The sequence below is a fragment of the Macaca thibetana genome, chromosome 14, assembly GCF_024542745.1.
Source record: "Macaca thibetana thibetana isolate TM-01 chromosome 14, ASM2454274v1, whole genome shotgun sequence".
Lineage (NCBI taxonomy): Eukaryota > Metazoa > Chordata > Mammalia > Primates > Cercopithecidae > Macaca > Macaca thibetana.
Window position 1 is genome coordinate 103,289,713 of NC_065591.1, and position 23,242 is coordinate 103,312,954.

The 23,242-nt window shown below is 38.7% G+C and overlaps 1 protein-coding gene across 2 annotated transcripts in view; it reads right to left on the reverse strand.

The window, feature by feature from the left end:
• Nucleotides 1–4,357: 4,357 nt before the first annotated feature.
• Nucleotides 4,358–23,242, reverse strand: part of BTG4 (BTG anti-proliferation factor 4) — a 113,777-nt gene continuing 94,892 nt past the window's right edge. The window contains exons 1-6 of one of the 2 annotated variants that reach the window (XM_050757740.1): nucleotides 22,050–22,238; nucleotides 17,737–17,820; nucleotides 8,253–8,451; nucleotides 7,644–7,781; nucleotides 6,853–7,051; nucleotides 4,358–4,956 (exon numbers count right to left, since the gene is read on the reverse strand). In XM_050757740.1, the coding sequence (XP_050613697.1) occupies nucleotides 4,777–4,956; nucleotides 6,853–7,051; nucleotides 7,644–7,781; nucleotides 8,253–8,425 (690 nt within the window). In that variant the 5' untranslated portion in view covers nucleotides 8,426–8,451; nucleotides 17,737–17,820; nucleotides 22,050–22,238 and the 3' untranslated portion in view covers nucleotides 4,358–4,776. Of the gene's footprint in view, nucleotides 4,957–6,852; nucleotides 7,052–7,643; nucleotides 7,782–8,252; nucleotides 8,452–17,736; nucleotides 17,821–22,049; nucleotides 22,239–23,242 lie in introns of those variants that run through there. The other variant, XM_050757739.1, reaches the window with a different exon arrangement.

Here is a 23,242-nt window from a genome sequence, read left to right on the forward strand (position 1 = left end):
CACAAAGAAATGATCAACGCTTGAGATAATGAATATCCCAATTACCATGATTTATAACACATCATATGCCTGTACCAAAACATCACTATCAAAACATCACATGTACTCCATATATATAACTATTATGTACCCATAGTAATTAAAAATGAAGAAATTTTTTAAATACAACGTACAAACTGGAAGAAAATAGTTTCAAGCCACACATCTGACAAAAGACCAGTGTCTAGAATATATCAAATACTCTCAAAACTCAGTGGAAAAATAAACAACACACTCAATTAGAAAATGGCCAGGAGACACACAGATATTTCATCAAAGAGGATATTCAGATGCCAAACGAGCACAAGATGTTCAACTTCGCTAGCCATGAGGGTCATGCAAATTAAAACCATATGAAGATATCCTACACACCCATCAGAATGGCTGAAATAAAAAATTATAACAATACCAAAGACTGATAAGTATGTGGAAAAGCTGAATCAGTCATACACTGTTGATGGGAACATAAAATGGCAGTTTCTTTAAAAACTAAGCATGCAACTACTATATGACCCATTAATTCCACTCATGTGTTTTTATTTCTCTGGAATACATGCCTATGTTCACACATTGTCTATACAAATGTTTGTAGTAGCTTTATTCCTAATATTCAGAAACAATTCAGTTGTTCTTTGACATGTAAATGGCTAAACCGTGGTTTGTCCATACCATGGAATACTACTCAGCAACAATAAGGAATAAACTACCAATACATGCAGCAACCTGCATGAATCTCCAAAGAACTATGCTTAGTGAAAAGAGCCAATCCCAAAAGGTTACCTACAGTATGATTAATTTATAACATTCTTGAGATGAGAAAATTAAAAGAACAGGGGAAAGATTAGTGGTTGCCAAGGGGTTAAGAAAGGGATGGGAGAGGGAGGAAGTGTGTGCAACTATAAAAGGGCAACAAGAGGAATTCTTGTGGTGATGGAAGTGTTCTGTATCTTGACTGTAGCAATGTCAGTATCTGCTTGTGATACTGTACTAAAGTTTTGCAAAATGTTACCAAGGGGGAAAACTAGGTGAAAGAATGCATGGGATCTATGTTACTTCTTACAACTGCATGTGAATTTATAATTACCTCAAGATAAATTTTTTTTAAAAAAGAGAAGGCCAGGAACAGTGGCTCATGCCTGTAATCCCAGCACTTTGGGAAGCTGAAGCGGGAGGATCCCTTGAGCTCAGGAGTTCAAGGCCAGCCTCGGCAACATAGCGAGACCTCGTTCTCTACTAAAAATTGAAAATTAGCCAGGCACCTGTAGTCCCAGCTACTCAGGAGGCTGAGGCAAGAGGATCACTCAAGCCAGGGAGTCAAGGCTGCAGTGAGCTAAGATTGCACCACTGCTCTCCAACCTAGGTGACAGGGTGAGACCTGATCTCAAAAAAGAAAGAAAAGAAAAGAAAAATGGTACATGTTCATCATAGAAAATTTTCAAAATGTAGATTAGGAAGATCTAATTTGGTTATTATACAAATATACTAATAGATATGATAGTAATGTATTTAGGGGCTTTTCAAGTATATTGACTACTTTTAATCACAGTAAAAATATATAGTTGATTCTATTTTTTCCCCTACACATTTGCTCAGAGCCTCCTGAGAGGCTATAAAGGATTACACAGGGCTCAAATGTTCATAGATGGCTCCCTCTGAGCCAAACCCTAGCACATGGTGGAATTGGTTTCTTCTTGAGTACCGATTTGGAACAATTAATTATAATGGTCATCTCAAGTACTATGCTACAAGAATTATGAGGCAATCTCTGAACCCAAATCAGAACATTGTGATTGACTAGCAGTGTCCATCAGCAGCATAGGGTTCAAGGGTACAGTGTCACCTCTGCTGGCTGGAAAATTTTTTAAACCAACATTGCAGACTACAAGGGAAACTTTATTAATAAAACCCTCTGTGTAAAGGTTCTTGAAAGATCACTCATTCTTGTCATATCCAAATATTATGTTGCACTTTATATCTAGCAAGTATTATATACGGTTGATTTGTCTTTTTTTAGTCCAATAAATTGTACATGTAAAGACCAAACAACTTCAGATTTTTACAGCAATTAGTTCTCCATGCCCAGCCTAGAACACAGTACTTCTTACTCCGCTGAGAGAATGATCAACCAACAAGCATTATTTAATGCTGTGTATCAGATTATATATTAGGCAAGCGTTTAATCACCAATAAAGTCATCCAGTCTATAAATCTGAACACTGCTATATGCCAACGTTAAATGGGAATATGAAATATCTGTACTCTGAAAACTCAGTCTATTGGGAGGATACTGATACCTATGAAATAATTACAATAGTTAAGTGCTCTTCTAGGGGCAGACAGAATGCTGTAAGGACCCCCTAACATATGACGACAAACTGGACTTGGGGATCAGGAAGTCTTCCTGGAAGAGATGGTATCTCAAGTGATACCCAAAGATCAAGAGTGAAGGGAGAACAATGAGGCAAGGTGAGAAGTATCCCAATCAAGAACACTTAAATACCAGAGTCCCTGGTAATCCCAGCACTTTGGGAGGCCAAGGTGGGTGGATCGCTTGAGGCCAGGAGTTCGAGACCAACCTGGCCAACATGGTGAAACACCGTCTCTACTAAAAATACAAAAATTACCCGGGCATGGTGGCGCACGCCTGTAGTGCCAGCTACTCTGGAGGCTGAGGCAAGAGAATCACTTGAACCTGGGAGGCAGAGGTTGCAGTGAGCCGAGATCTCACCACTGAACTCCAGCCTGGGCAACAAAGTGAGACTCTGTCTCAAAGGAAACAAAAAAATAACAAGAAAATAAAAAACAGAGTCCAAAAGGAGAGTCGAGGTTAGGCTGAAAAGACATGCAAGAACTCAAGTCATTAAGACCAGAAACCGTATTCTAGAATTTGAATATTTTCCTGATTGAAACATTTTAAACTGAAGAGTAAAGATTACCTTAGGATGGGGAACAAGACCAGACAGGTAACTAATAACAATTGCCTGCACAAGGGTAGAAGGTAGGGAGGCAGAGAAAATGAAATGTTACCAGAAATTCTAACTTGATGGTTAAGGATTAAACTAAAGTACATTCACATACATGCTAGCATCCTAAAGCCTAATAATTACACCCATTGCTAGTAGTCTTATTTCTGCCCCATTTTCTGGAGACCGGAATTCACCCACACACGTACGGAGGCTGGCGAACATCACAACCACCTCCAGTGGATGGTTTGCTGAGGGGCCAGTAAACTAGTGTTGTGGTTACCTTGAGAAAAATCTGAGGAGGTTCACAACAACTCCCATACTATAGCAGAAAGCTCTTCAAGAGAGGACAAACTCATTTTTCAGCAGAGAAACTTGACCTCATATGCCATTAAGGATAAGTGAGTTTGTCCCACAAAATAATGCTGCTATGTGCCCTAATGAACCATCCATTTATAGAGAAAAAAAAGAAAAGAAAAAATGATTACTAAGAGCTGCACCCAAAGTAATGAGGCTAGAATCAAGCCCCCTCTTCGTCAGCACTAGCTTGACTGCTGGCATGTCCTGCCCGAGTTGGGACTCAAGGTCACAACTTTTTGTATCCACTCAGAGCCACTGGCCCAAAGCACAAGTCTACTCACAAGAGAACCAAGCTGTGACTGATCCAGTGCTACCAGCTTCCTGGATCCAGAACCACCTAACAGCAGAAATTCAGCAAGAAAACCAAGATGTAGGGAGAAGATACAAGCGACTGGAGAAGAGCGAAGTCTTAAAATGGAGATGAGAGAGGAGAAGGGGGGGATAAAATTTTGAAGTAGGAGAAAACAAAAAGAACAAGTCCCCTGCTGAGAGCACAGGAGGATGGAGTAAAAAGAGATAGAGAAGACACAGCTACAAAACGTCTTAAGTGGAGATTAACAGGAACTGCCAGACAACGGCAAGGACCCAGCTGGGAACAAACAGCATGAGCAGGAATGGGTCCAGTCAACAAGGTTTTGGGAATTTTCTAACAACTAGAGACACAGAATTTAGAAGAGTCAAACTATTTTTGGCTAATAGAGTGAAGCTGGATTGTAGAATCTCCCTCCCTAATTTTAAAATCTATAAAATCTAGCAAAGATAAAATTCACCAGCAGTAGCCTAACGGGCATTTCCTCATACCATAAACATCGAAAAGTAGCAGCCAAAACAATTCTCACTGCTATCAAATTTGTAGAGACACGGACTGCAGAGTCATCAACTTTCCCTCTAGCAAGTGGTAGCGGGTGAGGGGAGTAAGAATGAATGGTGGCCAGGCACAGTGGCTCACGCCTATAATCCCAACACTTTGGGAGGCTGAGACAGGAGGATTGCTTGAGCTCAGGAGTTTGCGACCAGCCTGGGCAACATAGGGAGACCCCTTCTTTACAAAAAATAAACTTTTAAAAGTTTGTTTCTTGCAACGAACTGAACTAAGAAGCATTAAAAACACTGTACGTTTATTTAAACCATTACTTTTCATAATTCATTGAGTCTTATTACAGGTCAATATCTTCATTCTGTTACCTTACTGGGTACATTCACTAATGTTACATAAAACTTCATGTAAAATTAAATAAGAATTAAAAGTACAGCTAAGAACAGTCATGATCTGTATGAGAGGATTTACCATTGTGTACCCTCGTCCCTAATATGGTCATTTTTTGTTTCAGGGCCTCTCAACCTTAAATTCATTTTTATTTTAGAATAAAGGCGCTCCTCTGAGCTCTCGCCCACCATGTGCCCAGTCGCTGCGTCATTGGTGTATGTTGACCCAGTGGTACCTGTCCACCCGGTGCATAGAAGGCCTGTAACACTTAGGGTGCTTCTGCGAGCCATGGTAAGTGTTTCCCAGGAGGCCAACACGGCCATCCACCACATTCTTTTTGCGGGGGATTTGGAACCAAGATTGAAAGGGCTGTTTCAAGTTTTCAACCTGGAAAAAAAAGCATAAAGATCTCTAATAAGCTAGCTGTAAGGACTAAATATGAACTCATAATTCAAAAGTCAAGCACTTCAAAAGCATAGGGAGCACAAATAAATAGAATCAAAAGTGCATAACCATCTTTGAAAAATTTTCTAGCACTTGGCAGGAACATAAGTCACTTTATACTGTACCTTTTTAAAAAGTTAACTAACTCAACTAAAAACTTTTTAATACGCTTATTCAAGTTTATGTTTATTCTTGAGTTGTCCCTCTCCCATCCCTACCTCACGCCTGCCAGCCTAATCCAAAACTGCATGTTCATGATCTCTGGGGCCACAGCCTAGAAATCTTCATTTTAAACACCTTAGATGACTGATACAGATGTTTTACAGATCACACTTTGAAAAGACATTGCTGTAAAAGGATAGAGCTGATTGCAGGTCTGATCCCCAAATGAAAGAAGACCTTTCTAAAAATAAAAATAGAATTAAGGCAAATACCATAAATCCTCACTCAACAACCTCGATAGGTTCTTGGAAACTAATTTTAAGCTAAATGACATACAGCAGGACTTTGAATAACATAGTTTGGTTATAACACTGAGGAAAAAAATAGCTTTGTCATACATAATTTTAAAGTCACTGTTTCCAAGAAACTACCAATGACACACATAGTTTAAAAAACTAGGGACAAAACATTTGCCAGAAATACGACAAGGGGTTAAAATCATTCCGGCATATAAAGAACCTATAATAATATATTAGAACTTCAAATAATGAATGGGTGAATAAGAGAAAATTTGTAAGAGAGTAGGTGCTAAAACATTTGGGCACATGGAATTTTTTAATGTTTAATTTCACAAATACTGTATTACATATGCATATCATGTTAATCAAATTATCTGTTTTTTTAAATGAGAATAGCCAATACCAGAAAAAAAAGGCAGAGCAGGCACTTTTACATACAGCTGGTGACACTACAAATAAATACAACTGTCTATATGGTGTTTCGGCTGCATATTAAAAACCAGTAAAATGTTCATACTCGGTGACCCAGTAGTTCTGTGCTTGAGAATCAAACCTCAAGAAACAACCTAAAATTCAGGCATCACCATACGAGTTATCAGCTTTTTAAAAAATACTACAACCATGTGGAAACAGTCTAGAATTCTGCCAATAATCAGTTACAAGGGAGGCAAATGAATATTAAAATTTCAATTGCTTTAACATTTAATACATAGGTGATTAAGAGAACATACAAACAAATATATACATAAAGTGTTAACAAATTCTCTCTAGTTCAGTGTTTTTCAAATTGTGGGTCATGAAATCAATTTAGATGCTTGAAATCAAATGAATTTAATTGGAAGTACTGGGAGCATTGCTCCTAGTAAAGATAAACACTGTTTCAGGAAACTTTTTAAATGTAAATATGCATATCTTTCAATGCGTTATGGTTTAAAAAGAAGAAAAAATTAGTTGAGAAAAACTGCTCTAGTGACACAATGTATAGGCCTTTGACCTTTCCTAAATCCAAATTTTGTATAAATGCCATGGTATTTTCAATTGACCAAAAAAAAAAAAAACAAAGCTCACTAATCTTAATCTTTGATTCTGTAGGAATTTAAGTGGAAGGAAACCTGTGTGTCTTCAAATATTGTATGAAGAAATAGGACAATAAAAGATTATGTAGATATGTAGATCCTAAAAGCTCAGCCAAGAGTAGGGAATACATTGTGCAGTGAAGAAGACAGAAAAAGTTTTGCCAAAATATTAAGATTCTGGCTTTTAAAAATCGACAGTTTTGTTCTTTCCATGTTTTTTTGCTTCTTTGTTTTCATAATGAGTGCATTGTTTTTAGAATCAGATAGAAAAACGTATAGAAAAGAACTGGAACACACTTGACCTGATAAACACTCTTTGGATTGCTGACTTTAGGAATGACACGAGGTTCCTTGCTACAACTTTCTTCATCGCAGGAAGGGCCAGAGGAATCGTCTGATGAGGCTCTACTAACTGCATAACTGATTTGCTGATATAGTTCCCATTCCTCCCATCTGCCTTTAAAAGAAGCAACTGTAAATGGATGGTTTTTCTCACCATACCTAAGTAGGAAAAGAAATTTAAGTACTAATTAGGGATTCAACTTCCTACAAGTTTTGTCTCTAATCTTTCCGGGAGACAATATGCTAACTTATTTTAAAAGAGATTGCCTTAAAAAATTGAAGGACATTATGACCTTCACCTACTACACTGTTATAAATGAGGACATTCTATAAGAGTTATTTTGGTTAATTGTTCAGAAAAAAACAAAGACTAGTTTCTTTTGATTCAGTTAATGAACTGAATTGTCCCATGATAGATAACTCTACTTCCTTTCTGATATTGCCTATAATACTTATCTGTTATCAACCTACAGTTTGTAATAGATACTGTTACCAATCTATAGTTTGTAATAAGGTGCAGTGATTAAAGCCACATTTCAAATATTTTGCAAAATCATTGTGCTTTCCACCTCACCCACTTTGAATAGAAGTCTTCATTGTCTAACAGAAGTTTGCATCTAAAATCTTAACCAAGAAGTGTCCCTGCTGCTAACTCAAGGCTTTGGTGCATCATCTTTCATGAACTTATGTAAAGTTGTCTAACCTAAGGTTTCCAGGTATCACACAGCACACAAACTATGAGATTACTCACCTACAGCACACTTCAAAGGGATCTACCCATATGGTCATCTCCTTCGGAAGTCCCAGGTGAGAAAAATCCACATTACTCTCCACACATGCCCTTTCTAGAATGGGATCTTTATTCTGATTGTTGTTTATCCTGATGCACCTTTTTAAAAAATGAAGGGAGATGAAGACATGATGACAGGCACTTTAGCAGGAGAATCACATTATGCACATACCGTTCCAATACACATAGCTCCCATCTCACCCCCACCTTCCCCTCAGCCTCCTCCACTCTCCACTCTTACAAGTAAGACATCAACTTTTGATACAGTGGCTCAGAATGTATGTTGCATCAGTAAGTCACAAAATTAGTTTACTGGCTATTCACAGCTTATCTTTCATGGCAAACACAAATTAAAAATTGTTTAATCTACCTCACGTAAGGGGCTTTGCTCTGTTGTTTCCAGCCAAAGTGTCATCTACTATGTCTCCTCCTTTCAATTCCACGTTCAAACAAATGAACCCATAAAACTTTCGTTACTTAAATGCTGAAAACAAGATCACTCCATTTTCCTAGGAGCTGGCTGTTGTTTGGTGATTGCTTCCCTTTGCCATCCCACATACTAGCTCTCACCTGAAGGCTTGCCCTTTAGAAGGGCAATCAGAGTGCCAGTGACTTCTGTATGTTTCAAACAAGATCGTCATCAGCTTTTCTGCAAAGTCTTCTATTTGCTGTTTACTTAGTTTATCATGTTTTTTCACCAATCTTGTGACAAAGAAAACTGTTGTTGCAATTTCATCTCTCATGATTCAAGAAAAATAGATAAGGAGGTCTGAATCATTAAAAGGAAGAAGAAATAGAAAGAAATGTTTAACTTAATATCAATACTTAATTGCCATTTGGAAATTTTACATACCTTAAATTTAAAACCGAGATAATTTGCTAGAAAGAAGTCCTTAGTAAACTAGGTAAGTACATGAACACTACCAATTAACATAACAGCCAAGAACAGCAGTTCCTCAAATAGCCCAGTTTTAAAGGTTTTCAAAGGAAAAAAAGTCTTTAAAATTTTAAAGTATTTAAGTAATAACTGAAACATCACTGTGCAACTTAAAAAAGATCCTGGTATGGGATAGTAATTACCTCAAGCATCACGTTTTAAAGATATATTAACAAAGAGCAAAATATTTCAGGAGAGAGTAATTCCAAAATGTGCCTCACAAGTTGCATGCTTTAAGAATAATCAAACACATTATACTTGCCAACAAAAGCCCTTTAGCCCCCAAGAAAAGTGGATAAGAGTTAAAAGACCAACTGCACCATCCCTTATGTTTCCAACTCTCACCCACACCTGTTCGTGAGTTTGAGGCTGAAGTTTATATAAGCCTGGGCCCTAAAGGCTGATGGGTGCTTCACCTTACACAGGTGCTGCCTATTGAGATAATCATATAGCTTTTTCATATGCCAATCTGGTCTCCATCCAATTGCTCCTTGGCATAAGTGGAGTGGGTTCTCTATTTGAAGTGTTTTCAAACTGGATCTATATTTTCTATTTTGCTATTATAATCTTATCTTTTATAACACAGAGAATCAAGCGTTCTTCTGTATCCTAATATCGCACATTCCAATGATGTCATCTCTAACTTAGCTGTCAACATATTAAGGAATTTTGCCTTAGATTTCTTACAAAACTTGTTAAGACAACTTTGAGCAGCTGTTATGTTGACGACACTTTTTTTTACTAAAGGGTTTATTTGTAGGATAAGCAGAAGAGATCTGAGTTTATCTAACCTCACCAGTTCTCAGAGGGTGGGGGTCAGTGACCATGTGATCTGGACTCACTGTGTTTCTTGTTAAAAATTCAGATTCTTGGCCGGGAATTGTGGCTCATACCTATAATCCCAGCACTTTGGAAGGCCGAGGAAGGTGGATCACCTGAAGTCAGGAGTTAGAGATCAGCCTGGCCAACATGGTGAAACCCCATCTCTCCTAAAAATACAAAAATTATCCAGGCGTGGTGGCATGTACCTGTAGACCCATCTACTCAGGAGGCTGAGGCAGGATAATTGCTTGAACCTGGGAGGCGGAGGATGCAGTAAGCCAAGATCACACCACTGCACTAGACTGGGTGACAGAGCAAGACTCTGTCTCAAAAAAAAAATTAAATTTAAATTTAAAAATTCACATTCTCCCACCTTATTTCAGATCTGCTGAAGCAACGCCTCTCAAGGTAAGGCCTGGCAATCAGTATTTAGCAAGTTCCCCCAGGTGATTCTAATACCCACTAAGCGTTGAGAAGCATCACACCTGACATACATTAAGTCTTTAACGCTCAGGATTAGTGATCATTCAGTTTCTTCATTAGCGAAAAGGAATTCACTGTCTCACAAGGAAGTCCATTTCATTTCTAAAAAGCTCCAAATAACAGCCAGACCTTCCTTTCTGTGTGGAGGCGAATCGACCTCCAATTTTCCTGTATGTGCAGCCTAGTTTTTCCTTCTGGAACTACACCAATCGTGTCTAATGTTCCACCACATGATGACATTTCAAATACTAGCTACTCAGCCTCCCTCAGCCTTCTCTTTGTGGCGCCTAAATAGTCTCAGCTTTTTGACAGTTTTTCCTATAGACTCACTCACCATGCTGGGTACTCACATCACAGTGAGTGTCAGTTGTGTGAGTAATCCCCTTCTTTCCAGCGTGGGGCTCAGACTTGCACACAATGCTCCAGGTGTGCTCCACCCCTAAAGACTAGCACGGGGCTGTTGCTTCCCTCCCTCTGAATACTGTATTCCAGAACACAACCTCAGGTGGCTTTTACCTTGTTGGCAGTGACATCACACCACGGACTCATATTGAACTTGCAAGTACTCTTTTTCACTAATGCTATCATTTTGTCATATCTTTCCATTCCTGCACAATACAAAGTTTAAAAATATGGGCATTAAGATGGGATAGATTTGGGTATGAATTGCAACTTTAGGACTCACCATCTGTGTAACCTTGGGCAACTTAATTTTCTGCCTGTGAAATGGGAGATACAATAGCGATCTCATAAGATTGTAGTTAAGATTGTAATAGATAACATTAGAGCGCTTGTTCTTGAGCTGGGCAGAGAGCCTCATGCCTGTAATGCAAACACTTTGGGCCCAGGCGAAAGGATCACTTGAGGTCAGGGGTTTGAGGTCGGCCTGGGCAACTCAGTAAGACCCCTGTCTCTACAAAAATTTTAAAAGTCAGCTTGGTGTGGCATGTGTCTGTAGCCGTAGCTACTCGAAGGCTGAGGTGGGAAGATCACTTGAGCCCAGGAGTTTGAGGCTGCTGTAAGCTATGAGCTATGATTGTGTCACTGCACTCCAGCCTGGGCAACAGAGCAAAGACCCTGTCTCAAAAAAAAAATTAAAAAACCTTTCACTAGTGATGAACTGAGATGAAATACATATATTAGGTAGTATGCTGGTTATTGTAATGTCTTTGATGCTTGAGAGGTATAAGAAATGTTTAAGTATGAGGATTATCAAAGTTGGTTAAGGATACAAAAATAGAAGAAATTAGTTCTAGTATTCTAGTATAGTAGACAAATTATAGGTAACAATTATATATTTCAAAATAGCTAGAAGATTTGTAATGTTCTCAACACAAAGAAAAGATAAATGTTTGAGGTAATGGATATCCCAATTACCTTATTTGATCATTATACATTATATACAAGTATTAAAATATTACATGTACCCCCAAAATACATACAACTATTATATATCAATTTTTAAAACTTGTTTAAAAGGACTGTGAAATGGATGGCTGATCATCTTGATATCTAAGAGTATGATTTAAGATTTAATTAAGATTAATTTAATTCAATTCAGTACATATTTAAACATCTGTGTACCCAGAACATATTAAAATAAACAAACATGAAAGTAGGACCTTAATAATCTTCCAACTCCATAGTCTCTTGTTTGTTTCAACTGTCCATGACATAGTTCTCATTCCTCTTCCTCGGTGGCTGGGGTACCCAAACTGTTGCACCTTGGAATCACTTGAAGATCTTTTAAAAATACTGATGTCTGCCTCCTATCCCTTACCCAGACATTTTATTTTTTCCAATAGAGATGGGGTCTCCCTATGTTGCCCAGGCTGGTCTTGAACTCCTGGGCTCAAGGAACCCTCCTGCCTTGGCCTCTCAAAGTGCTAGGATTCACAGGTGTGAACCGCTACGCCGGGTCAAGACATTCTGACTTAATTGGTATAGAGTGCAACCTACACATCAGGATTTTTTAAAGTTCCCCAAGCGATTCTAATGTGCAGCAAAAGTGGAAATCATTAAGATAGATACCGCCTTAGCTGTGAAGAAGATTTTAAACTTATTTTACACTTTTGATTGCTTAATAATGCCTTAAGTTTAACAGATTATTAGGACAAATTTGCATCATTTATTCTCATATTTTCTAGCAATTTGCTGGGGTAAATTTTGCAAAGATTATTTTTTAAAATTTGTGTTAGAAGGGACAAAGCTGAAAATTAGGGTAACTCCTTGTATGCTGCTGAAATTTTGCTTCTGAACTAAAGGCAACAGATGCATTAACACAAAATTTTTTTCTTTTCAAATGGCTAGTTTGCATTTACAATAATAGAATGGTGCCAGGTGTTTTTATAATTCTTTCATGACTTCATCTTCCCATTGACAAACCGTTCCCTTGCACTTTGAGTTGGTGAAGTACATGAATGTGGTTTTGAACCCTCTCCTAGCATTATTTTCTGCAACAGGCCCAGGCAGGCCTTGCAAGTTATGAATAGAATGGTAGAATAACAATGTACTTAGATTTCAGGAAAGAACAATCAAATAAAAAGTAAACATCACAGAAGATTTCCTTCGGTTACTTGTTTATGACTTGAAACACGTTATTTAAATCACCTCCTTTACATTGATGACAACTACACCTTCTGTTTTAATTAACACTCAGTGACTATTTACTGACCACCTACTTCACAGACACTATTAGTGGGGCTGGGGGTAAAATCAAAATTCAACTTTCCTTTCAAGAGGCTTATTATCTAGAGAGGGAAGTCAAATATATACACAAGTGATGACTTGGATGTAAAGTTTGGGAAATGAAATACTCAAAATTTACTCCAAGTTTCAAACACTAGTAACCAAGAGATTAATGTTATCATTGAAAGAATGAAGTTCAGTGGAAGAGTCAGTATAAAACAAATGGTGATTCATTCAGATTGAGGTATACTGAGCTTTCAATGGCAATTAAATACCCAACTAGTAATGTCCACTGACAAGATGTTAGAATTTAGCAGAAAAACCAACCTGGTCTGGCCTAAGCCAATCCCAGAGCTAAGTAGAAGAGAAAATTACTGCTGAAATTTGACAACTCTCCCACTATCCTTCTGTCATGTCTAAAATTCTCATTATAAGACATTTATTCCCTTGCTTAAAACCTTGTCTTTCAAGGATTTCTTTTTGAAAATGTCCAATGAGCTATCCATAGTAGAGCAACAGGATGGTGTTCTGTCTGGGTGAGGGGATTATGTCTGGGTGAAGAACCACAGAGAACAAGAAATAAGAGGTTCTGGCCATTTGGAGAACAGAAAGGCGATGAAGCAGCATAGACATATTTTACTTCCTATTATGCCTGTAACAGAGAATCAAATGGTATAAAATATGAATATGACTGACATGACCTTGTACAAGTAAAAGTTTCTAGAATTGCATTCTTCATTTTAAAATGAGGAAATTCAACTTGATGGCTAAGGAATAGTGAAGCCCCAAAGTTCATTGATGAAGGCAAAACTCGAAAATCTGGTTCTACATTTGTCTTCTTGGTTTTAGCTAAACTTCACTTATAAAATGAAAATATTTATGCTTATAAAAGTTTAAAAATAGACAAAGAAGTTTTAAAATATCATCTGAATTGAATATTAAATTTGCTGAACTTGTGATGTAATAACCAGTCTTATCATAACCCCATTTCATTTCTTTAACTTCCCTCCTTAAACTACAAGTTATATCCCTAGGCTCACCCATCCATTCACAAATACATGTTATTGCCAAAGAGGGGAAAGGTATAGATGTTTTAGCAAAAGTCTACTTCTGACAGAAAGTATTTTTTTAACAACAGCAAGCAAGTAGCACTATTTTATAAAACAATGAACTGATTCTGTAACCCACACATAAACTCAGTTCCACTATGGTCAAGCCACATAAAAGGAAGTTACATTAATTGCTGAAACAAAATTGCATTTCCCAAAACATTATCTAATAAAATTCTACAGCCATACAATGTTGATTTGAACTCAAAAGAAATTAATTTTAGTGTAGCCTGATCAAAGTAAAATTCCTTTACCTATAATACTATGCAAGTGTTTTATCTGCCACAAGCTTCTTCCTAATTTTTATTTTCTATTTAGATTATTGAGCATTCACAATGTAAGTGGCATTGTTTGAAAGACCACAAAAAGGCCGGGCGCGGTGGCTCAAGCCTGTAATCCCAGCACTTTGGGAGGCCGAGGCGGGCGGATCACAAGGTCAGGAGATCGAGACCACAGTGAAACCCTGTCTCTACTAAAAATACAAAAAATTAGCCGGGCGCGGTGGCGGGCGCCTGTAGTCCCAGCTACTCAGGAGGCTGAGGCAGGAGAATGGCGGGAACCCGGGAGGCGGAGCTTGCAGTGAGCCGAGATCGCGCCACTGCACTCCAGCCTGGGCAACAGCGTGAGACTCCGTCTCAAAAAAAAAAAAAAAAAAAAAAAAAAAAAAAAAAAAAAAAAAAAAAGAAAGACCACAAAAAATACATGCATATATATAACGTTTCAAGTTAGAAACAAGATAACTCCTATTCAACATAGTACTGGAAGTCCTGGCCAGAGCTATCAGGCAAGAGAAAAAAATAAAAGGCATCTGAATTGGAAAAGTAGAAGTCAAATTATCTCTGTTCACTGACAATATGATTGTATACCTAGAAAACCCTAAAGACTCCTCTAGAAGACTCCTTGACCTGATTAACAACTTCAGTAAAGTCTCAGGATACAAAATCAATGTACAAAAACCAGCAGCATTTCTACAAACAGTAACATTGAAGCTGAGAACCAAATTAAGAATCCAATCCCACTTAGGATAGCCACAAAAAAGAGCAAAATACCTCGGAATACATTTAACCAAGGAGGTGAAAGATCTCTACAAGGAGAACTACAAAACACTGATGAAAGAAATTGCAGATGATACAAATAAATGGAAAAACATTCCATGCTCATGAACTGGAAGAATTAATATGGTTAAAATAACAATATTACCCAAGCAATCTACAGATTCAATGCAATCCCTATCAAATTACCAACCTTATTTTTCAAAGAATTAGGAAAAACAGTCCTAAGGTTCATATGGAACAACCAAAAAAAGCCCAAATAGCCAAGGAACTCCCAAGCGACAAGAACAAAGTCAAAGGCATTATATTGCCTGACTTCAAATTATACTACAAGGCTATAGTAACTAAAATAGCATGGTGCTGGTACAAAAATAGACCCAGAGATTAATGGTACAGTATGGGGTTCTCTAACTTAGAAACAAAGCTACATATATACAACCAATTGATCTTCAATTAAAGTCAACAAAAATAAACAATGGGAAATAGACATCCTATTCAATAAATGATGCTGGAAAAACTGGCTAGCCATATGCAGAAGACTGAAACTAAATCCCCATCTCTTAACGTATACAAAATTAACTATAGATGGATTAAAGACCTAAATGTAAAACTATAAAAACCAAAACTATAAAAATCCTAAAAGAAAACCTAGGAAAAACCCTTATGGACATTGGCTTAGACAAATAATTCATGATGAAGATTCCAAACACAAATGCAATAAAAATGAAGATAGGGAAATAGGACATAAACCAAAAGTTTCTGCACAGCAAAACAAATAATCAATAGGATAAAAACACAACCCACAGAATGGAAGAAAATATTTACAAATTATACCTCCAACAAAGAATTAGTATTCAGAATCTACAGGAAATTCAAACAACTCAACAAACAAAAAACAAACCAATTGAAAACGGGGCAAAGAACATAAACAGGTATTTCTCAAAAGAAGAAATACAAACAGCTAACAAACATATGAAAAAATGCTCAACATCACTAATCATCAGAGAAATGCAAATTAAAACCACATGGAGATACCATCTCACTCCAGTCAGAATGGCTTTTATTAAAAAGTCAAAAAGCAACAGATGTTGATGTGTATGCAGAGAAAAGGGAATACTCACACACTGTTGGTGGGAATGTAAATTAATTCAACCTCTATGGAAAACAGTATAGAGATATCTCAAAGAACTGAAAATAGAACTATCATTGGACCCAGTGATCCCACTACTGGGTATCTACCCAAAGGAAAAGAAATCATTATATTAAAAAGATACCTGTACTTGTGTATTTATTGCAGCACCATTTACAATTAGAGCAAAGTCATGGAATCCACCTAAATGTCTACCAACTGTCGATTTGATAAAGAAAATATAGTGTATATATACAGCATGGAATACTACATAATCTTAAAAAAAAGAATGAAATAATGTCCTTTGCAGCCACATGGATGGAGCTGGAGGCCATTACCCCAAGTGAACTAACCCAGAAGCAGAAAATAAAATATTACATATTCTCACTTGTAAGTGAGAGCTAAACAAATGGTACATGTAGAAATGAAGATAGAGAAAATAGACTCTGGGGAGTCCAAAGGGGAGGGTTGAAAAATTACCTACTGGATATAATGCCTAATATTGGGGTGATGAGTACAGCAGAAGCCCAATACCCAATATTATGCATGTAATACCCATGTACCAAACAAGAATATGTACCCCTTAAAAAAAAGAAACCAAGATAACTTACTAAAAATAATTCAGAGTGTAAGAAAATGTTCCTATGTACAACACTCTATACTAATATAATAAACGTGTATATGTATCAGCACTCTATACCATTATAGTAAAATGCTGAATTCAAAATACACTTAGAATATAGGAGAATAATACTCTCTTACTAATGGAACATACTAATTTTAGAGTGACTACATTAAGTGTCAAAGGGATTACAGAAGAGAAAGGATCAGGAAGAACTAAAGGTACTAGGGAAGATTTTACCTAGGAAGTAGAATTTGAGCTTGATATTTCAACAAACTGTAAAGGAGCTAAGAGCAGGAAGGACAATGTGAACTTTATTACATGTAAGCATGATAAAATCCTTGAGATATATTCTATGAATATAGAGGAAATAAAGATAACAAATGAGGATTATGTAAATTTTTCAACTAAATATAAGTTTCCCACTTAAAAAAAAAAAAGCTTAAGTGCCAAATAAGGACAGTGGAAATAAAAACAAGAATAAGTAGACACAGAGTGATGTTTAAGAGGATGGCATAAAGTATTTTCATTCTTGTAAATCAATTAATTAACAGGATAATCAGTCCATTTTCTCCTTGTGGCTTATTAGAGTTACAGAATACACCCTAGAGCTCTTAAGAAGGAGAAAGTATATTAACTTTCTTCAACTGTGCATTCAGACCACTAACTAGCTTACTGAAACCTTAAAATTACTTTTATAAACCTGAAAATCTATGTGAGGGTTTTTGTTTGTTGGTTGGTTGGTTTTTTTGTTTGTTTGTTTTTGGGTTTTTTTGGTTTTTGTTTTTAAGAGAGATGACAGAGGCCAATCAGTACTGGGACAAGGCCAGGAAAGTTCATCTCTTTAGTTCTAACCTAGAGAAGATCATTGATCCTTCATTAACTCAATGAATAAAGCCCTGGACAAAAAAATCTGGTAGAGCCAATCCAATCATCTGCTGCCTATGGCTAATTCTTTACTGACCAAACCTTGGCGATGTGGTGGTGCCAATGCAGCAGATTCTCTTGAATTCCTAAGTGTATGAATTTTAAAACAGCTTGGTTTTTGTGAAAGTCCTCTCTTCCGCTTCCTGTGGGCTAACCCTTCCCAAGATTTACTTCTTCCTGTCAGCCCCTGAAGAGGAGAGGGATCCTCTCAGATTTGATCCTGAGCCTTCTGTTTTCCTCATTCTATTCTCTATTCGAGATTAATATATTGCTGTCATCACTTACTCTGGCGTCCTTGATAGCAGGGACTGGTAGGTCAACGAAGAATCAGCCAGCAGACCTTTCTTGGAGAACTCCTCGTGATTTCAACTATCAAGAGGATAAAAGAGCTTCAGTCTCTTTTCAGTTCTGGTCTCCTGCCAGGGTTCTAACTCCACATATCTAACTCCACCACAATATTCTTCCATGACCTAAAACTAAACATGCCTACACCTAAAATCACAATTATTCTCTGACTAGATTTCCCCCTCAACACCTCTACTTGTCATCGAAGTCTGGAAGTTAATCTTATTCTGTTTGTTCACTTGAACCAGTTACCAACCAAGTTATGCAAAGTTTCCTTCGCAAAGTTTCTCTCTTCATCCCGTATTTTCTACATCACCTCATACTGAAATTTACTAACCTCGTAAATGGTCTTTCAGTCTCCTCTGTCTGTCCCTCTTCTAATCTATGCTACTTTATGAATCCTTGTAAAACAACACATTTTATGCATCTGGGGCTCCTTGAGCCGAATAATGAAATTGAAACTCCCTGGGCTTTTTTTTTTTTTTTTTTTTTTTTGTGAACTTCATAGAAATGTATGAGTAGGCAGGTAAGTAGGATCATGGAGGACTTTAAATGTTAAAGTCCTCTTTAATCTTGTTTCCCCAATGGGAACACACTCATTGCTTTTCCAATTGGCCTCATACATTACAATCTCCATAAATTTGCTTGTGTTTTTCCTTCACAAATCGCTCCTGCTACCAAAACATTCCCTCTTCATCTCTAGTATTTTTGCTTCTAGGCTCAGTTCAGTCTCATCTTTTCCATAGAGACTTCTCTGTGTCCTAACCTTTGATAATTTTCCTTTCCTTTTTCCTAAATGTTGGCAATAATGAAGTTTGTATTAGTCATCAGGATTCCTGAAGCACTTTTTCATAAAACCATCTTCATACTAAATAATTATATATAATATAAATAGAATATGTAACACAAACATGTGTTCTTAATCTATTACTGTAAGTTATATTAATATTAAGATGTATTCATATTACATACTAATATAATTAACATATTAATTATCTATATATACACACATTGTCCCTCTTACCAAGTAGACCACATAAATCCCTAGAGATTGTTCTCTAAAGATGGAAAATATGCCAACTGCTCCTACTGAAGCCATAACTAAGAGCTTTGGCAACTTTAACTATAAAGACTATTTTGTTAGACTGCTTATGATTTACCTGAAAGATAAATTAACATTTTATACTGAAAGCAACAGTATTGATTAATCAATAAATATAAGCAAGAAGCTAATTAAGAATCTGGTGCACTCTTACTAATGAGAGTACAATAAAATGGAACTAGAAATATGGAATTATAAAAACTGCTGGCAGTTCATTTTAGCTCAAAAGAAAATCTCCTCCCATAAATAGATTCAATGATTTTTAGTTCTTCAAAGGCACTGAATTGACTTCAATTTAGTCTTGCTTCAACATATAAACTAGTTTCTAGGTATACTATCATGAAGGTTAATAATCTGACATTTATTGGTCTATAAACCAAGATATGGTTTTATATTTCCTACAAGTAATATAAAAACAGGTTTAGGCCGGGTGCAGTGGCTCACTCCTGTAATCCTAGCACTGTGAGAGGCCAAGTTCTGGCGGGGGCGGGGGGGTGGATCACCTGAGGTCAGGAGTTCGAGACCAGCCTGGCCAACACAGTGAAACCCCATCTCTACAAAAATTACAAAAAATTAGCCAGGCATGGTAGTGGCTGCCTATAATACCAGCTACTCAGGAGTATGAGGCAGAAGAATCGCTTGAACCCAGGAGGCGGAGGTTGCAGTGAGCCAAGACCATGCCACTGCACTCCAGCCTGGGCAATAAGAGCAAAACTCCGTTCCAAAAAAAAAACAGGTTTAAAAAGAAACTGCTAAAATCCAGTAATTTCTAATTAGTCTAATTCTTCATTTCTTCCTCTTCCAATAACATCCTTCAAAAGCTGTGTGAGATGGTGAGTTTGTATATATTGAAGGGAGGGATATGTTGTCTCCATTGTCTCCATTTTTTTTTTTTTTTTTTTTTTTTTTTTTGAGACGGAGTCTTGCTCTGTCACCCAAGCTGGAGTGTAGTGGCACAATCTCGGCTCACTGCAACCTCTGCCTCCCAGGTTCAAGCGATTCTCCCACCTCAGCCTCCCAAGTAGCTGGAACCACAGGCGCACACCACCACGCCCAGCTAATTTTTGTATCTTTAGTAGAGACAGGGTTTCACTATGTTGGCCAGGATGGTCTCTACCTCTTGACTTCATGATCCGCTCGCCTTGGCCTCCCAAAGTGTTGGGATTACAGGTGTGAGCCACCACGCCTGGCCCATCTCCACCTTTTCTAATTGCCAATTCCCATCAATCTAGTCTTGTATCTAGAAGTGGTAAATTAAGTCAATATAAATGTGCCAAAGCTAAAGCAGAAGGTATTTGTTTTCTATACTCTTCTTGGTTTCCTCTTAATCATCAACCTTGTCTCTCCTGACGGCTCCTTTTCCATCTCCCTAATCACCAAAAGCCCAGAAATTAAAACAGTAAACAATTCCCCTGAAAGGTGCCTTCCTGGTACAGTCTAAAACAAATGCAATCTTCTGTGTGGGCATTTAAAACACCACAAGCATTCTTACTTAGATTAAATCATGGGTCTCCCTGGTCTCCAGGCATGCCTAGACATGAACCATAGAGGCAATGAGATCCTTGGAGTTTCTCTAGTAACTGCAGGCCAAATCAACAGCAACCCTAAGAACAAGCATTCTTTTTTTTTTTTCAACAGAACTAGGCCACACACATTTTTTGTCGTTATTTAAATTTTTAGTTGTACTACATAGAAAATAAACTCATTTTAAAAAGTTATTTCAGTAGGCAATGCATCTTGATGACTTTTACATATGAATTTTATTTTTTATTACTTTTGGAGAAAAGTCTGTAGAAACCTACTTTTCAAGGCATCTAACACAACCGTTGCCTTGGATGGCAGCAATCCAGCTCAGGTAAGATATTTAAGATGCAACTAATAATCGTAAAACATCAGTTGGGAAGAAGTGTTCAATATAGTATTGGGTAAAAGTGACTAACAATTTGGTAGAAGATAATCATTTTTATAACTATCTCCTAACCAAGATTTCTCTAAGTCTGCATATTGTCAATGGAATGAAGACTATTTTGCTCCTAGTTTCACGTATGTATATTTAAGTGAATGTAAGTCATTTATGTAATGTGTGCTAAAACACTGTGCCCCTCCCAAAGATAAGATGAATACAAAATACAGTTATTGTAGATGGCTTGTCTTTCACAATTTAATTCTACAAGTTAATTTTTACAATTAACATTTTATGTGATATATATTTTATATTTTGGTTTCTTTCCCTTCACTTCGGGGTGTACGGAACAAAGTATGCATTTGGGGAAAAAAAAAGTGCTGTCTTTCATATGCAAAGAAAATGCTATAACTTACTCAAACATCCTTGGGCAGTTCTTTAGTTGTTTTAATAGTGTAATTTTGGTGTTTGTATTGAATGATCCAGATGACCTGCCCCTGTTCATGTTACTAGTGGCATCTATGAGACCATTTGCTGGTTTTAGGGAATCAATCTATAGATGGGAAGTTTTCTTTTACAGAAACTAATTTAGAACTAAGTCTTTTGTGTCAGCAATGAGTGCTCTATAGTGGATGCATGAAGACCATATTTCTAGGGGAAGCTGCTTCCAGCTGAATTTCACAAGGTGAGGATAAAGAGAACATTCCTTATCCTCTCCTGATTCATTCATTAAAGGCAAAGACGGGAAGGAGTAACTAAAGGAAAGTTATTAGCAGAGATCTCCCAGAAGTCCTCTGTAACTGTCCCTTTTGCCCAACTGTAACAAGATATTTTCTGGCATCCACAGCCCTAAACCTGAATATCCAAATGTGCTCTTGCATCAAGGATCTACTCAAGTCTCATCTCCTCTGGGAACCTTCTTTGACCTATTACAGCTCTCATTAACGGCCTCCCTTCTATTTCTATCAGTCCCTAGTTTAGTAATTTATTTTATATATATACTGTCTTGAATGGTATGGCCTTGATCTCAAGAGGACCACGATTTGATGTAACTAACAAGCTGCCTGGCTCACTATTTGACTAGAAGGCTCAGCCTTCGCATCACCGCATGGCCCTCTAAGACTATAAGGCCAAGTCTCCAACAGAGCACAAAGGTGCAGATGAGACTCTCAAAGGCATCCTCCCACATGTCAGAGGCTACCCAAGCCCACCTCCATTTGGAAAATTCAAACCTATAATTTGAGGTACCTGGGAAGCCGCTTTCCCAGGGCAGAATGGGCACGGAAACTGGGTAGGCTTGGGGGCTTCTTGGGGAATGAGGGAGTGGAGCTCTTTGTCCCTCCTGCTAGATCAGAAAGAGAAATGTCTCAAGAATCTGGGCCTCCATCTTCTAGGCGTCTCCCTGGAGGCCCTTCAGGGACCGCCCACAGCCCCTTCTCTCAGCCTCCTCCCTTCCCCCACCCCTCCCCCACCTGTCCCACCCCCCCCCCCGCCCGGTCTCGCGCCCGCCCCGCCCCTCGGCCCGCGGGGTTCCAAGGACGGTTGGTCGCCCCCGCCACAGTCGCTCGGCCGCTCAGAGCTGCGGGGCGCACGGGGTCGAGAGAGCCAGCTCTAGGGTTTGGGGCTGGGAACTGAAGCCTGGCGTGAGGGAAGTGGGAGCCCGGGCCGAGGAGGCGAAGGGGAAAGGAAAAGCGAGGCGAACCTGAGCGGGAGGGTCCTGAGAGGAGCGAGAGGCTGCGGGAAGGGGAGGCCGGGCACTCCCGAGGGTCACCGGGGTCGGGGCGCGGCCCGGGAGGGCGCGGGTCCTCCCCGGCAGCGCCGCCCGCTGGCCCAACTACCCGTGCTGTGCGCGGCGAGGCCGGCGGGGATCCCGCTGGGCCCGGGGTGTCCTCGGAGGCCGCTCGCGCCCACCCATGGTCGGACGTCCCCTGGTGAAATGGGGTCCCAGGCGGGCCCCGACCCCGCGACCCCGCGTCGGCGCTGCGGACCGTCCAGGAGCTGCAGCCGCGGACGCCCAGTGCTCGGTTTGTAGGCAGTGTCATTAGCTGATTGTACTGTGGTGGTTACAATCACTAACTCCACTGCCATCAAAACAAGGCACAGCATCATCCGCCGCCGGGCCGGGAAGAGGACGCCGGCTCTGGCTGCACGCAGCCTTCGAGAGGAGAAGGTGCCTGAGAAGCGCGGCGTCGGCGTGGGTCCCGCGCTGGCATGCTTCGCGAGCGCCCGCTGCAAGTGCGAGAAAACCCGCGGTTTCTCCAGATACAGTTAAACTGTTAGCTCTCTCTCTAGGAGTCACAGAAGATGAAACAGTCTCATACCAGGAAAGCAAAATCCCTGGAGGTGAAGCCCCTCCACCCATGTAACGGTTAATACTGTATATGATTCACTGTGTCTATTTGCCATTGTCTAGTAGAATATTCACCAAGCCAGCAACTCAG